Source organism: Vicia villosa, unplaced genomic scaffold, assembly GCF_029867415.1.
Source record: "Vicia villosa cultivar HV-30 ecotype Madison, WI unplaced genomic scaffold, Vvil1.0 ctg.000089F_1_1, whole genome shotgun sequence".
NCBI lineage: Eukaryota > Viridiplantae > Streptophyta > Magnoliopsida > Fabales > Fabaceae > Vicia > Vicia villosa.
The window spans coordinates 1,683,433-1,699,324 of record NW_026705008.1 but is presented as its reverse complement, the minus strand read 5'-3'; the positions used below and the strand labels follow the sequence as shown (position 1 = coordinate 1,699,324).

The 15,892-nt window shown below is 34.3% G+C and overlaps 4 protein-coding genes across 4 annotated transcripts; 1 reads left to right on the top strand and 3 right to left on the bottom strand.

Moving 5' to 3' along the window:
* Nucleotides 1–536: 536 nt before the first annotated feature.
* On the bottom strand, nt 537–1,939 carry LOC131623893 (uncharacterized). The gene is made up of 2 exons (XM_058894888.1): nt 1,553–1,939; nt 537–703 (listed from the first exon to the last, which is right to left on the bottom strand). Exons 1-2 carry the CDS (start codon nt 1,892–1,894, stop codon nt 647–649), a joined length of 399 nt encoding a protein of 132 aa, XP_058750871.1. The 5' UTR covers nt 1,895–1,939; the 3' UTR covers nt 537–646.
* A 359-nt stretch (nt 1,940–2,298) lies between these two features.
* On the bottom strand, nt 2,299–4,706 carry LOC131623924 (uncharacterized). The gene is made up of 6 exons (XM_058894917.1): nt 4,636–4,706; nt 3,944–4,534; nt 3,091–3,229; nt 2,732–3,010; nt 2,548–2,649; nt 2,299–2,388 (listed from the first exon to the last, which is right to left on the bottom strand). Exons 1-6 carry the CDS (start codon nt 4,680–4,682, stop codon nt 2,299–2,301), a joined length of 1,248 nt encoding a protein of 415 aa, XP_058750900.1. The 5' UTR covers nt 4,683–4,706.
* Nucleotides 4,707–5,071: 365 nt separating this feature from the next.
* On the bottom strand, nt 5,072–8,635 carry LOC131623921 (uncharacterized). The gene is made up of 4 exons (XM_058894916.1): nt 6,333–8,635; nt 5,954–6,265; nt 5,787–5,871; nt 5,072–5,713 (listed from the first exon to the last, which is right to left on the bottom strand). Exons 1-4 carry the CDS (start codon nt 8,633–8,635, stop codon nt 5,072–5,074), a joined length of 3,342 nt encoding a protein of 1,113 aa, XP_058750899.1.
* A 4,594-nt stretch (nt 8,636–13,229) lies between these two features.
* On the top strand, nt 13,230–14,906 carry LOC131623892 (geraniol 8-hydroxylase-like). Its single transcript, XM_058894887.1, has 2 exons — nt 13,230–14,135; nt 14,218–14,906. Exons 1-2 carry the CDS (start codon nt 13,236–13,238, stop codon nt 14,827–14,829), a joined length of 1,512 nt encoding a protein of 503 aa, XP_058750870.1. The 5' UTR covers nt 13,230–13,235; the 3' UTR covers nt 14,830–14,906.
* The last annotated feature ends 986 nt before the right edge of the window (nt 14,907–15,892 follow it).

Here is a 15,892-nt window from a genome sequence, read left to right as displayed (position 1 = left end):
GCATTCCGAATCAATTGAAAAGTAAAGCAAATGAGCTAAGCAAACTAAAGAGCCCATGGATAACCATGGATACAAAGGGTGCTAACACCTTCCCTTTGTATAACCTACCCCCTTACCCAGAATCTCTCAAAGGTCTTTTTTCTGTTTCTTTTATAAACCTTTCCTTCATTGGATAAAATAAAAGGTCGGTGGCGACTCTGTAAACTTTTTCAAAAGTGACGCGAAAGCGTCCGATCGACAAAAAAGAGTCAGTTCACGTATCCCACCCACGGAGGGGTATGGCCCGAAAGGACGGTCCACACACCTATATTTTATAAATTTTGATTACACCTATAAATTATTAAATATGATACAATACTATTAATAAATATAATTTAACCGTTTTGAAATAAAAACAATAAATTGCAATATACGATACAATGCTAATAAATCTTCATAGTGATACATTACTTATAATCTAACACATAAGGTTACCAAAATAACACAATCCTATCAGTTGCCACAAAATAACATAATCCTAATACATAAGGTTACCAAAATAATACAGTCCTAACACATGTCAATGTGTACCAAAATAACTATACTTATAAGTCAAACTAGACATAAGGTTAATCATAACACATCCTCCCGCAACATCTTCCTCGTCCTACTCGTTTTGATCATGAACATCAGCAACATCATCTTCCTCATCCTCCTCATCCTCCTGCAACATTTAATTAGTGAAAATTAGGACCATTTATGTCTGCTAATGAAATTCAAGTAGCAAAGGGATGATAGGGTCTTAATTGTCCTATAAAGAGAAATATAATAACAGCAAGTGTAATTGTCCTATAAAGAGAAATATAATAACAGCAAGTGTATTTATCTCAGAACACCTTAACAAGATAAATACTTTTTCTCTATTATGAATATGACAAGCTGGTAGCTAATCAGACTAATGACATGCTGCTCTCCAATATTCTTCTTGAGTACAAAGGGTAGGTACCAATTAGGATTGCCATCTCTATTCTCTAGTACAATGTCATGGCTGAAACATCCCTACTAAATTTTTGTATATAATAAGGGAGCAATAAATAGTTTTTGCTAGAAAGTACTACATTACAGTCGGGTATATGTGCAGCTCAACGTTTAGGCATGCGGATTAAACGGACAAGGCCGGAGAGGCGGAGAGTATGCCTGCGCCTGCAACATTTTAAGTTTTAACTGCAGGTCGAGTAGCTAATAAAGGAACTTGTGGGTAACAAGATATAAATACTCCCCTAACAGTCATTATTCTACACCACTAAATAAAAACTGTAGAATTTGGTGTATCATACAGTTAGTATAAATGATCATTCAGAGTTTTGACAAAAAAATCGCCTAAACTCCAGAGGTAAAGTGATTCAACCTTATGACATCATAGATCAATGAAGCTGTGAAGCCCTGAGGTTATTCCTACTCATGTCAGCAAAATATGTGCAGCAATATAGCTATGTATGCAGCAAACATGACTAGTGCATAATTTATTCAGATCAAGCTTATTAAAAAGAAATCAAAGAAGTAGTAAAAGTACCGAGTAGTTATAATGAGCATGTTCACTCGAAGGAGCACTAGAAGAACCCGGCTGACGAGACTGAAACATTTCAAACATTTTCCTAAGATCTTCAAATTGCTTTGCCAATTCATCTGTCCGCGCATTAGCTCGTGCAGCTTCCGCTTCAGCTCTGGCAGCCTCTTCACGTGCAGCGGCAGCTTCAGCTCTGGCAGCCTCAATGGCTTCGCTATCTGCTTCTCTATTGGGGTTTGTAACAGACACTTGTGTCAAAAAGCTCACTCCATCTCTTACGTTGTGCGCCAATTGTGCAACTCCATAACACCGACCCCGTGTTTTACCTCCGGCAACCTCTTTCCACATTTGTATTCTTGTTGATCCATCCACATCAATACCAGTTTGTGTGGCTTGTGTAAGACTACTCACATATGTTTCCTATACAACATAAGATTAATGTGTCAAAGAATGAATACATCATAATCAGAAATGCAAAAAACAGAAATGTACACATTCAAATTTTCCTAATACATTTCATAAGGTTCCAAGACATGCTCAAATTTTCCTTTCCATTTTATGGCACATAAATTATCAACTGAATAAACTGATAAACTGATAAATTTTCCTTTCCACATTTTAGTGCTGCTGCTATCTACAGCACTAAAGACTTAATAAACTGCTTCAAAATCAAAATCCAGACATAACTCCACAACCTTGAAACCTTTATTATTAGCTAGCTAGAGTGCTTCAAAATTCCTCCCACAACTCAGCTATAAACACATGGCAAAGACAACTGCCAATACATTTAGAAAACCCCTCAAGCCAAATATGTTTATCTCTATTTCTCTCTTAACTTTCATCTTCAACAATTCAACACATTTTACAAGTACATGCCAAAATCAAAACAGTCCCTATTCAATATATCAAAACAGTCCCTCTCTTAACTTTCCTATTAAAAGATACACTACTTGGTTTGAACACTCTAGCAAGGAACAATTTTGAAGCCTTAATGAACTTACATGTGTTGTCGCTGCACGCTCGTCAACCCATTCCCCATTCTTCTTTTTATGGGTGGCAATGAAGAGCTCATCCGGATGTGCGGGTCGCTTGAGTTTTTTAGCCTATAATTAAAGACAATATATATAGTCATGTATATTGGATATAATTATACTAACGCATTTTAATTACAAATATAATACATACCAATTCAAGTGCAACATCATGGTGAGCTTTACGGCCAGACGTATGGACTGCCCCACCTCTACTTGATGATCGATTAGTCTTATTTTGTTTGGAGACATCTTTGAAATCTTTTGTCTGCCACTTCTCAAGAAGAAACTTCCATGTATCTACACCCATCCAAGGCGGCTTGCATGCTTTCTCTTTAGCCTTTTGCAATATATCGCGTAGTCGTGCAGCACATCTTTGATGAAACAAGTATTCCATTTTAGCATCATCACAACGGTCCCAGCTTACAAGCGACTGACAAAATATACAAATAATAAATTAAACTCAAATATACATTATAATCAAACTAGTAAGGAAGAATTTACATGTCTTACTTTAAACATGTTGAACCATTGCTTTCTCTCTTTGTCTCTTTTCTCGCGTTTAAGCTCACTATAATTAAAAAAAGTACCCCGGTAAAGCTTTTCTATAACTTTTCTACACATTTCGGCAACAAGATCTCCTGGACTTAACCTACAAATTAAAATAACCAATCAAACATATCAGGAACAAAACATGATTAAAACTCATGATCAATATTCACTTGTATGATCCTATAGCAGATTTAAAATAACCAATCAATCAACAGCTTGTCAGGCAATTTGAACTAGCTTTGATAGTACATTAGTCCTCAAGGTCAGTGAAACATGTGCAAGCAGAAAAATATCAAACAATATAGTGATTATGAAAATAAAGTTTCAAACATTAGTATGTTACATTGACTTTCATGTACTAAAGATAAATATGCAGTAATTAGAAGTCATACATTAAATATATGTCCATACATTTACTACCATTGACATTGAATTTCAGTTTCAATATTGACTAAAGTTGAAAACAGTAATACATATTATGTATGGTTCAATTTCAGTAGGTCCAATTCAGTTGTTCATGAGTCTATCTATTTCCAGGGATCAAAAAGACATTCAACCAGACATGGTTTCTTCTTTTAAATTATATTCAATGGACACACATAGTTGATACTCACTTAATGTCCACACATTTTCTCTGCTGACATCTAAACATGGTTTAAGAGTTTCATATCTAAACATGGTTTCTTCTTTTAATTTTTATGTGGTGATTAGACTGAAACTTAACAATTTCTAAATATTAGAAACAATTAATATAAACACAAACTACACACTTATGTAATGGTCAACAAAGGTAATTTATTTAAAGTGTGCTTACGCAGTATCTTCCACAATATAGATCTTCGGTCTTTGCCCATCAACTTGTTCTTCTTGTTCCTCATTAGAAAGTGCTTGGTCCCCCTCTTCTTGAATGCCCTCTTCTGTGGAGTGACGGGGAGGACTTTGTAAAACACGATGAGTATATCCCGGGGTAGGAATGAATCTGAATTCCTCAGAAGTCGGGATTGATGGTTGAGGCTGATCAGTAGGTGGCGGTGTTGGGTTTGTCTGAATTGGTGGTGGTGTTGGGTTTGTCTGATTCGTTGAAGTAGGATGGGAAGGAGAGGGTGTTGGGGTTGTCTGAATTGGTGGTGGTGGTGGGTTTGTCTGAGTCTTTGAAGTAGGGTGGGAAGGAGACGGTGTTGGGGTTTTCAAGGTCTTTGATGGAGGCTGCCAAGGTGGTGGTGTTGGATTTGTCTGAATCGGTGGTGGTGTTTTAGTTGTCTGAATCGGTGGTGGATGTTTTCTCTGAGTAGGTGGTGGTGGTGGTGGGTTCTTTGAACCAGGTTTCATATGGACCATGCGAGAATTCTTTATAGCAATACTTCCAGGTGGAATTTGTCGTTGACGGCATAACCTGTCAACAAAACTTTTGTACACAAGTAACATTATGAATAACATTAGCAAAAATGCACCAAAAAATATTAAATAGCAAAGAAACCAACTAGTGAAAAGATTAAGCTATCTTACTTAGTCGTGCTCGATGGTGCTTTTCTCTTTCCGTTTTGTCCAGTCATTTGAATAGAAGCTAACTATAAAGCTGCCAACAATAAAATTTTATATATAACATTTTCACATATCACATCATAAGTATACACTTAGTATATCAGATCATTAGTATATCATAACATATTCGCAATAGGAACCACAATTAAACAAGTCATATAATTAAATTAAATGTAGTAAATAGAATTGCGACAGCTGGATCCACAATTAAACAAGTCCTACAATTAAACAAAATTTAGTAAATGGAATTGCGGCATCAAGTCCTACAATTAAACAAAATTTAATACAAAGAAACCAATACATGAAAAGATTATGAACTACTTATCTCTCTTAAAATGTCCTTTCAAATCTCTACTAACCAACAAAATAAAAATATAGAAACACAAGATAAAAGGTTCTCTTAATCTTGATTCATTGGGTCAGTTGTCATTGTTATCTCGACCTCGTCGTCAATTAACCCCCCATCGGCTAAACCACGTATTTGTTCAACTTCTGTAATAGGCACAACTGGTAACATATCTTCGGATTGATAAGGTATTTCATCCACGGTGTTGTCTATCTCGACATAACCCCTTGGTTTTGTGGTGATTGCTGAACACCATCCACGCATATTTCTACACGTTTCTGGATAAGGGACATTATACACCTGTTTTGCTTCTTGTGCAAGAATGAACGGGTCATACTGACGATATCGCTTATTCATCTTAATGTCAACAATATTGTACTCAGTAATAACTTTTGTGCCACTATTATTTGTTGGATCAAACCAATCACAATAAAATAGAGCAATCTTGTTGCTAAAGCCAATGTATTCCAATTGAAGGATACGTTGGATGATGCCATAAAAATCGTTTTCTCCTCCATTTGTAAGACCTTTAACATATACCCCACAATTAGTAGTCTTTTTACCATGACTCCATTCTTGAGTGTGAAACTTGTACCCATTAACAAAGTATATGTTCCATGATGTTGCCTTCGGATTAGGACCAAGAGCTAATGCCTTCAGGTGTGGACTAGTTGTTCCATACCTCTCATCGTTCACCTAAAAAATACATCTAACCTTAGAGATAGTTTATTGTCAACCACATAATATAAATGGTGAGAAATATACTAACATAGTCCTTTAGCCATGAAGGAAATTGCTCGTGTATAAGACCAGAAGCATCATCCTCATTGATAGAATGATATTGCATGAACATTCTGACACCGACCATTAAATTTATGAGTATATATATCCAAAATGGTTGACAACAAGACAACTGTATTACAAAAATGTACTTACTCGAGATACGGTTTAACCTCATCACAATTGATTAGGACGTGCACGTGAGCAGACTTCCATTCCTTATCAATCACCCAATAGTCACGAGATTTTCCACTAGGATGGCCACATTTGCTAAAAATTGAAAGTGTTGGTTGGGAATTCTCATGATCTTGTCGAGGATCATTCCTTAAACTTGTACTTGGAAACAAACTAAAGGTCTTGAAATAGTGAGAGAAAAAATGAGTAGTTTCACGGTGCAAGTAGGCAGTGCATATTGAACCTTCAACCCTAGCTTTATTTTTCACCGAACGCTTGAAGTCTCCCATCAATCTACATATTAAAAGATTAAAAGATGTTTTTTAATTAAAATAATCTACAAAAGTTAAACATCATTTACCTTTCAAATGGATACATCCAACGATATTGCACAGGACCACCAAGGATTGCTTCATTAGGTAGGTGAATCGGGAGATGTTCCATTGAGTCAAAGAAACCTGGAGGAAAAATTCTTTCAAGATTGCATATGATGATGGTAATGTTCTGTTCCAACCTAACAAGGTCTTCCAACTTCAACGTATTACAACACAAATCTTTGAAAAAACGACTTAACTCAGTTAGCGGCTTCCATATCTCGGGAGGCAAGGAACGAAAAGCAATTGGAAGCAAACACTCCATGAAAACATGACAGTCATGGCTTTTCATCCCCTTCATCCTACCCTTGGTGACATCAGCACACCTAGAAAGATTCGAGGCATAACCATCGGGCATTTTTAGTTCCTTAATCCATCTACATACTAACTTTGCCTCTTCAGATGTCAAAGAAAATTTTGCCTTTGGCTTAGCCATCTTTCCATTAGGTAGAGTAACCATCTCTAAATCCCCGCGTAAACAGTTAAGAGGTAAATCCAATCTTGCTTTCTCATTGTCCTTTGTTTTTGTAGGATCATTCATGACAGTGTAAAACACATTATCAAATACATTTTTCTCTATGTGCATCACATCAAGGTTGTGCCTTAACAAGTTGTCCTTCCAATATGGAAGATCCCAAAATATACTTCTTTTGATCCAATTATGTTTTTTGCCATACCCTGGAAATTTGGAGGCCCAATCACTGTCTGTAACTTTTGGAAAATCACGAACTGCTTCCCAGACATCATGGCCGGTAAACATATATGGTGGTTTTTTTTTCTTAATCGTGTCTTTTGCAAATCTTTTTTTACTTTTTCTAAACGGATGATCCATTGGTAAAAACCTACGATGACAATCAAACCAACAACTTTTTCCACCATATCTTAAGGTGAAAGCATCTGTACTGTCCATGCAATAAGGGCATGCTAATCTACCTTGTGTCCCCCATCCAGACAACATACCATATGCTGGAAAATCATTGATCGTCCACATTAAATGCGCTCTCATTACAAAATTTTGTTGCATAGAGATATCATAAGTCACAATGCCATCTCTCCACAAGCGTTGCAAATCATCTATCAAAGGTTGCAAGTAGACATCTATTTTAGCTTTCGGATTGTACGGTCCAGGTACAAGACAAGTCAAGAACAAGTATGGTTTGGTCATGCACATTTCGGGAGGGAGATTGTAGGGTGTGACTATTATCGGCCAACATGAATATGGAGTACTAGAGGCTTGAATGTAAGGGGTAAACCCATCCGTACATAAACCCAATCTTACATTTCTTGGGTCACTAGCATAATCGGGATAAACTTCATCGAAGTGTTTCCATGCTTTTCCATCAGATGGGTGACGTAAAATATTTGGGTCGCTGGGGTTCTCACGATGCCATCTCATTTGAGCTGCAGATTCCTTTGAAGCAAAGAGTCGTTGTAACCTAGGAATGATCGGAAAATAGAACATTCTCTTCACTGCCACATCTTTGTATTGTCCCATTCCACACTTTCGTGGAACATACCTAGCAGCTCCGCAAACTCTACATTGAGTTAAAGTTCTATCTTCTTTAAAAAATAATAAGCATCCATTCACACAACAATCAATTTTCTCAACCTCTAATCCTAACTTTGACACCAACTTTTTCACTTGGTAATATTTTTCAGGTAAGCATCCTTTAGTTGGACAAACGTCGATTAGCATTTGGGTGAAAAAATCCATGGCCTTTTGAGGAACATGCCAATTAGACATGGCAGCCAACAGCTTAACTGAAATAGATAGTCTGGATTCAGAAGCTCCCTCATAAATCGGTTGGTTTGCAGAGATCAATTCATCATAAAATTGTTGAGCTTTTTCATTTGGTACCTCACCCTCACTAACTATTTCGTTTTCCATATCAGCATTCACATTTGGGGCATTAACAGATGGCCTGAAAACATCAGAGATCATTTCATTCATTGCATCAAATTGTTCTTCATCACCTGTATTATCTCGACCAGCATTCCCGCCGCTACTAGAATGACCATCAATGTCCACACTTTGATTCGCTTCTCCATGATCAATCCATGTATAATAGTTGGGCAAAAAACCATATTTGTACAAGTGATGTTTGACCACATTAGGCGTCTTCAAGAGAATGGAGACGCATTTTACACAAGGACACCTTATCCCCCCCTCGTCTAAAAATTGTGGTCGATTCATGGCTTTATTAACAAAATCTTCAACTCCACTAACAAATTCATCTTTCAAACCATACCTATTGGAGTTTACTCTATCATACATCCAACTTCGATCCATTGTCTACATTAAAAACAAACATAAGTTTATCTTTTCCAAAGAGATTTATCTATTTCTCAAAGTACTAAAGATTAAATCCAGGGAACCCTATTTGCGTCAGAAATGAATACAACACGCAACCAACACAATTTGTACATGAAAGCAATTTAAAAAACTACATACTAAAACATAGTCAAATATCTTATACAAGTTTGTATGGTACAGTAGCAAAGAAACAATGACTATCAACCGCAGTAAAGAGAATCAAAACTAAAACATAAGAAATCTAACCGTGACGATGATGAAGTCCTTGTCGATTCAGACGGAAGAAATCGAAACTCCAATTTAGGGATTCTTTTCAAAAACTGCAATTTGTATAATACAACAAAATTAAAAAAGTCATGTGACTCGTTATAAAAAAAAGCCGTAAAACAGAATTAAAAAAGATTCAACCACCAGTCATAGTGATTTCCAAATCACTAATACAAATATTTTCAACCCAGAGTCTTGGAGATTATTTTGTCATTCTAACAACATGATCACACCATATGGTCAGAAGGTTTGGAAGGTAAAGTACCTACTGAATGGTTCCATTACATAGCATAAGATAAGACTTTTTGAAAATGTATTCTTGCAAGAATTTGAATGTGACATTAGTAGTAGCTATGACTAACTTCAAGCTCAAAATGAAAGGAGCCTCAAAGCCTAAATTATCATAGGTCTTAAAATGATTCCAAATATTCCAACCCAGGAGCTAGAAGAAAATTTAGATTTAACATTTTAGTCTTAAAAAATCCAAGAAAACAGTATCTAATCAAAAATCCTATCAACCATCTTGCTACTGAAATTGCTTAGGCAGAGTGTGACACAACTTGGCAAGTTCCAAACTCTGCTCTAAGTCAAATGAATTTCATTGATGAAATATTGATTTGTATGTATAGTATTACCATAGTCTAATACTAAATCAGCATTATCATTCAACTAAACAAGACTAACTACTACAAACATGTACTATGAAAAAAAATGTCAAATACATAGCTCTAATCTAGCAAAATAACAAGGTTAATGCTATTTAAAAAATAAATATTTGAGGCACACAAACCAGACAGATGCGCAAACAAGCTATGACTAACTTCAAGCGATGGGCTAAGACAAGGCTTCAAAACTTAATAAGACTCTCTAGCTATGGCCTAAAACAAGCTCTCCAAGAATGGAAAACAAAACAATTGATGAGTTCTTCTAGGACAGTGGCTATTTCAAATGCATAACAGAACATGGAATCTATGCCAAAGGCTTGATTAAAGGAGATATATCAGCATAGTGTGCATGTATATGGAAATATCAGCATAGTGTGCATGTACATGGAATCTAAACTATAAAGATATAACAAATAGATGTAGCACATAACAGAAACTCACTTTTTTCTTTAGTAAAATAAGTCTTGCTGCATAAGAAAGCTATCACATAAAAAATCTAGTGTATCAGTTCAGTTCAGTTCTATTAGTATTAAGTGTTGACAATAGTGAACCGACTTTAAGAATCAGTTTAATTCAGTTCATGATATAAAGTTATCAGTTCAGTTCTACTTCTACATATTGAGTTGATTTCTAGTTTGGTTCCCGTTTTCACCTTGACCTGAACCATGGCCACCTCTAATTCCACTGATACTTAGGTCTAGAGGGCCATGAAATAAACCCAGTTGCAAATTAATGAATTGTGGTTAATCAACAATCCCTGTAGAGTGTAAACAATAAATAACAATATAACATCTCAATGAACTTGGAAGCCCTTTTCCCCTTTATTCTTCACTCAAATATGTGATATAATTTTCAACAAATTCTATCATCAGCAAAAACATCCATAACAAAGAGTACCAAGGCTCTATCATTGTGTCAACTAATTTCATTTCCATTATATGATAAATTATCCCTATTGATTGATAAATTATCTCCATAATGCAACTGCCTATAACCAAAGACTTTGAATCACAAGTACAGTAAAATACGGCACTAGAAAGACGGTTTAACACGGTTTTTGATATATGACAACAACCATAATAACATAACAGCAGTAAAATCGGCACCAAATAGTTTCTTATCTCATGACAGCAACCAATAAAACCAGTCATTGTTGGGACAAATAATCCACTAAGTGGAAGAAAGGTGTGACATAATGACATTTCATATTATCATGTGTGATGAGAAAGAAACAACAAAATGTGACATTTCCTTAAGTCTGATTTTAGAGGCATAAAGGGTAGAAAAGTATGTCAAAGTTATTGAAGATAGTTAAATCCTTCAAACTAGAGGGTGTGTGAATCTTTCTTAACGAAAGCCTCAGGAGAAGTGAATGCAATTTATCTTAAATCAAAACACATGCCAACCATATGATACTCATCGAGACATTGTATTAAAGTGATACACATCATCGAATTGCTTCAAAATGCAACCAAAAAAAGCTTCTCAAACTGACTATTTTCCTTCAAACATGTTAGTATTTTAACAATCTGGAGCAACCAATTACAGAACACGGGAAGGTGCTAGTGAAAGTAACGGTAAAACCCTAACATTACCAACATCTTGATCACTCTATTATACAATTACTCAACTCAAAATTTCATTTCAGTTCATTGAAAAAACATTTTGTATACTAGTGTTGAGTTGCAGCAATAAAAGTGAACAAGATTTTATTTTGAAACTAAACAAAACAATAAATTGAAACCTTGAGAAGAATCAAATTGAGACAACTTATTGAAACAACAGATCAAAACCGAACTAATTGAAACAAAGAATTAAGGGAGAGAAGAAATGTAATTACCTGAGAAAAGAGAAAGGTAACGAAGGGTCTGGTGAGCTGATTGGAAGAAACTGAACTCCGGTCACGTCGTTACGGCTCCGGTCACATTCAACTGAAACGATGAGAAAGCGATGAGAAATCGATTTTGAGAAGCGATGAACTGAAACGATGAGAAAGCGATGAATATGAAGCGATGAACTGAAACCTGCGTTTGAGGATGAACTCTGCGTTGAATCTGAAGCGATTTTGAGGATGAACTCTGCGTTTAGGTGAGAAACGAAGAAACGAAGAAACTGAGGGTTTTTGTTTTTCTTAAGCTTTGAGGAAGAAACGAAGAAACTGAGGCGATGAAGCGTTTAGGTGAACTGGGTTTTACATTATTTAGTTTTAATTAAAGAAATATTATATAAATTATATTTTAATTCAACTTTAAATTAATGTTATTAATTTAGTTTTTAGTTATAAATTAACTTTTAATTCAAAATTATAAATTTACTTTTAGTTATAATCTATAGTTATACTTTATAAATGTTTTTATAAATTAATTTTATTTTATTAACTTTTAATTATAATTTATAAATTAATTTTTAGTTATAATTTTTAATTTATAAGTAAAAAATTTAGTAGTTTTAGTTTTATTTATAATTAATTTTAGTAATTTATAATTTATTAACTTTAGTAGTTTTAGTTTGTTAATTCTTAAATTTTATTTTATAAATTATATTTTAATTTTAATATACATAATTTTTAGTGGTTTTTTAATTTATAGTTAAAAATAATTAAATAGAAAATTATTTAACAAAACGAAACTGGTGGGGGGAACTGAAATTATTTCGCACCAATATTAGCGTCGGCCAAGACCGCCGCTAACTAGAAAATTAAATAAATATTTAAAATAATAAATAAAAGGGAGGCAAACGAAACTGGTGGGGGGAACTGAAATTATTTCGCACCAATATTAGCGTCGGCCCGGACCGCCGCTAACTAAAAATTAATTAATTATTTTTAAAATAATAAATAAAAGGGAGGCAAACGAAACTGGTGGGGGGAACTGGAATTATTTCGCACGACGTAGCGTCGGCCAAGACCGACGCTAACAATGAGCTGATGGAAAAAAATATAAACAAGTTGTTTTTCTTAGTAGCGACGGCTATATGCAACGTTAGTGCAACGCAAGTAGCGTCGGAGTCGGGGCCGACGCTAAATAATTGCTGCTAAAATGTGATTTTCTTGTAGTGTATCTCAATTAGGAATGTATGGGATGTGTATCGGGTGAATACGAAAGTGCATATCCATAAAAAAAATTCTGACAAAAAGATAAGTATGACTCATTTACGCATGCATTTGGTGTATAATGAATGCGTCCGAAAAATATATTTCAGAATTTGTAAAAGCATTTTTCGATTTTCCTTAAGATGCTTCTGTACCACTTGCTGGAATAGGAGAAACAATCTCCGATACAATTGGGGTGAATTGTCCAACCAAGGAAACAACAAAATAATAATATCTACTTTTCTTTGTTTTTACAATAACAATGTCAAAACACGGTGACATGGAAAGGGATATGTAGAGAACTGATGACCACATAACTAGCAACATAAAATGTAAAACACTTATGAGAAAATTGCACTCATAAGAAAGAAAAAAAGGTACGAGCAGATTGTTTTGAACATTAAAGGCAGTGAAATTCAAGAAAGTGACACTGACGGCAATACGAAATTTCAACATGTTCTTCTATATATTGTGATCTAAACACGCTGACTTAGTATTGTGATCTAAATAACTACAAGAGCATACAAAAATAAGAATAGGTGTTATCTGAGAGATGGAGTTTTTGCTAAGTTGTATGATTCTTCTATTTCTATTAGCATTCACTCTCTATTTTCTACTTTCTAAATGCACAAAAAACAATTCAAACATGATCAAACTTCCACCAGGACCTGCTCCTCTTCCTTTTATAGGAAACCTCCATCAATTAGGAAAAAAGCCACAGAAATCCTTAGCCAAATTAGCTCAAATTCATGGTCCACTCATGAGTCTAAAGTTAGGCCAGGTGACAACCATAGTTGCCTCTTCACCCTACATGGCCAAGCAAATACTCCAAACACATGATCATGCCTTATCCAACAGAATCATTCTCAATGCTATAACAGTTTATGACCACCACAAATACAACATGGCATTTTTACCAATTGCACCTCTCTGGAGAGATTTAAGAAAAATATTCAATAATGAATTATTCTCTAACAAGACACTTGATGCGAGCAAGGGAATTAGGTTTGAGAAACTGAAAGAATTTCTCAATGACATTAATCAAAGTAGTCTTGTTAATGAAGCTGTTAATATTGGAAATATGGCTTTTAAGACCGCAATCAACTTGTTGTCAAACACTATTTTCTCTTTAGATTTGGTTCAATCTACCGATTCAGCTGGAGATTTCAAGGAGCTAGTTGTGAATATATTGGAAGAAAGTGGAAAACCAAACATTGCTGATCTTTTTCCTGCATTAAATATGTTTGACTTTGATCTACAGGGAATTAAACGTCGTAACGCGGTTTATGCTGGGAAGATCCTTGATATCTTCCAACGTTTAGTTAATGAAAGATTGAAGGTGAGGGAAGTACAAGGTTTTGACACAAACAATGACATGCTAAGTAACTTGCTTAACATTGCTCAAGACAACAGCCAAGAAATGAGCATTGCCAAAATCCCACATGTATCTCTGGTACTTGCATGTCCCTTAATTTCTAGCTGAATTTTTTATGCCGTTTAAGATATAATGATTGAATTGTTGTGACTTTTTTCAGACTTTATTTGTTGCGGGTACGGATACAATTTCATCTAATCTAGAATGGGCAATGACGGAATTGCTCAAAAATGAAAAGATTATGGCAAAAGCAAAACAAGAGTTGGAACAAATCATTGGCAAAGGAAAACCAGTTGAAGAATCAGATATTGGTAACCTTCCTTATTTACAAGCAATAATAAAAGAGACATTTCGATTACACCCTTCAGTTCCATTTTTAATTCCTCGAAAAGCCAATCAAAATGTGAAAATTGATGGCTACACAATCCCAAAAGATGCACAAATTTGGGTTAATGTGTGGGCTATTGGTAGAAATTCAAGTTCTTGGGAAGATGCAAATATGTTTTTACCAGAGAGATTCTTAACATCTAAAATTGATGCCAAAGGTCATAATTTCGAGCTTCTACCATTTGGCGCTGGAAGGAGAATTTGTCCTGGTATACCGTTAGCTTCGAAGATGTTACCTTTGATGTTGGGTTCATTAATCAATTGTTTTAACTGGAAATTAGAAGATGGAATGAAAGTAGAAGATATGAACATGGAGGACAAGTTTGGAATAACATTACCAAAGGCCCAGCCATTAAGAGTCATTCCAGAAAAAATATGTGATTAAGGGTATTTAAAATATGTTTGAATTTATCTCATGATATAATAAGTATTTATAATACTGTTTGAATACACTAAATAATATTCATGTCATGCCTATCTTATTTCCATGATTTTTGTTATTTTCAATGATTTTTGTTCATATTCATTTTGTTATGGCTCCTCGTAGAATAAACGGTTCTGATGTATCATATACTCCCTCCGTTTTTTATTATAAGTCGTTTTAGACTTTTCACACAGATTAAGAAAAATAATAATTGTTGTATGAAAATGAGAAATTATGAAGGCTTTTACAAAATTATCATTCATTAATGACATGTGAAAGATAAATTTATATAATTGAAAGGAGAGAGAATAATAAATATTTAAGGATATAATAAGAAAAATAACATTAATTATTCATTGGAATTGTAAAGCGTTTCCGGAGGGAGTATGGATTAAAGTTTTATATTAGATAGAAGAGTATATATTAAGTATTCCCTCTATCCCAAATTATAGAAGAGTATATATATAAGACTGGTTCGCAAAAAAAGTGTTTTAAATTATAAATCATTTTATAATTCTAATGTACTATTTATAATTTTTTAAATATACCTTAATAATTTATTATCATTAATTTTTTTTTAACTCTTTTAATTTCTCTTTCCTGTATAATTATGAAGAACATCACTGTAAAATGTTATATAATTTGTCTTTGCCATGAAGTAAGAATTAAGTTTCTTAATTGATGTAAAACACTCGAGGAAATATCTTGTAAATGAATAACATACATATTATGTATTTACAAGTTGATTTTTTGAGGATTTTAAAGGATTTTGATACATATTTAAAATATACAAAAAAATTAAAAAGTAATACTATAAAATATTAGCATATATAATATCATATTGTTTTTAATATTTTTTAAGAATCAAGTACATATCAAAATATAGACATATCCTTCAAAGTTTATATTTAAAACCGATCTTGCATTCCTTGATGCCTTGAAAAGTCTTATGGGACACCTCTCTACGTAGAAGAATGGTTTTGACTTTGAGCTCTAGCGACAATAAATTTGGGTTTGACTTTTT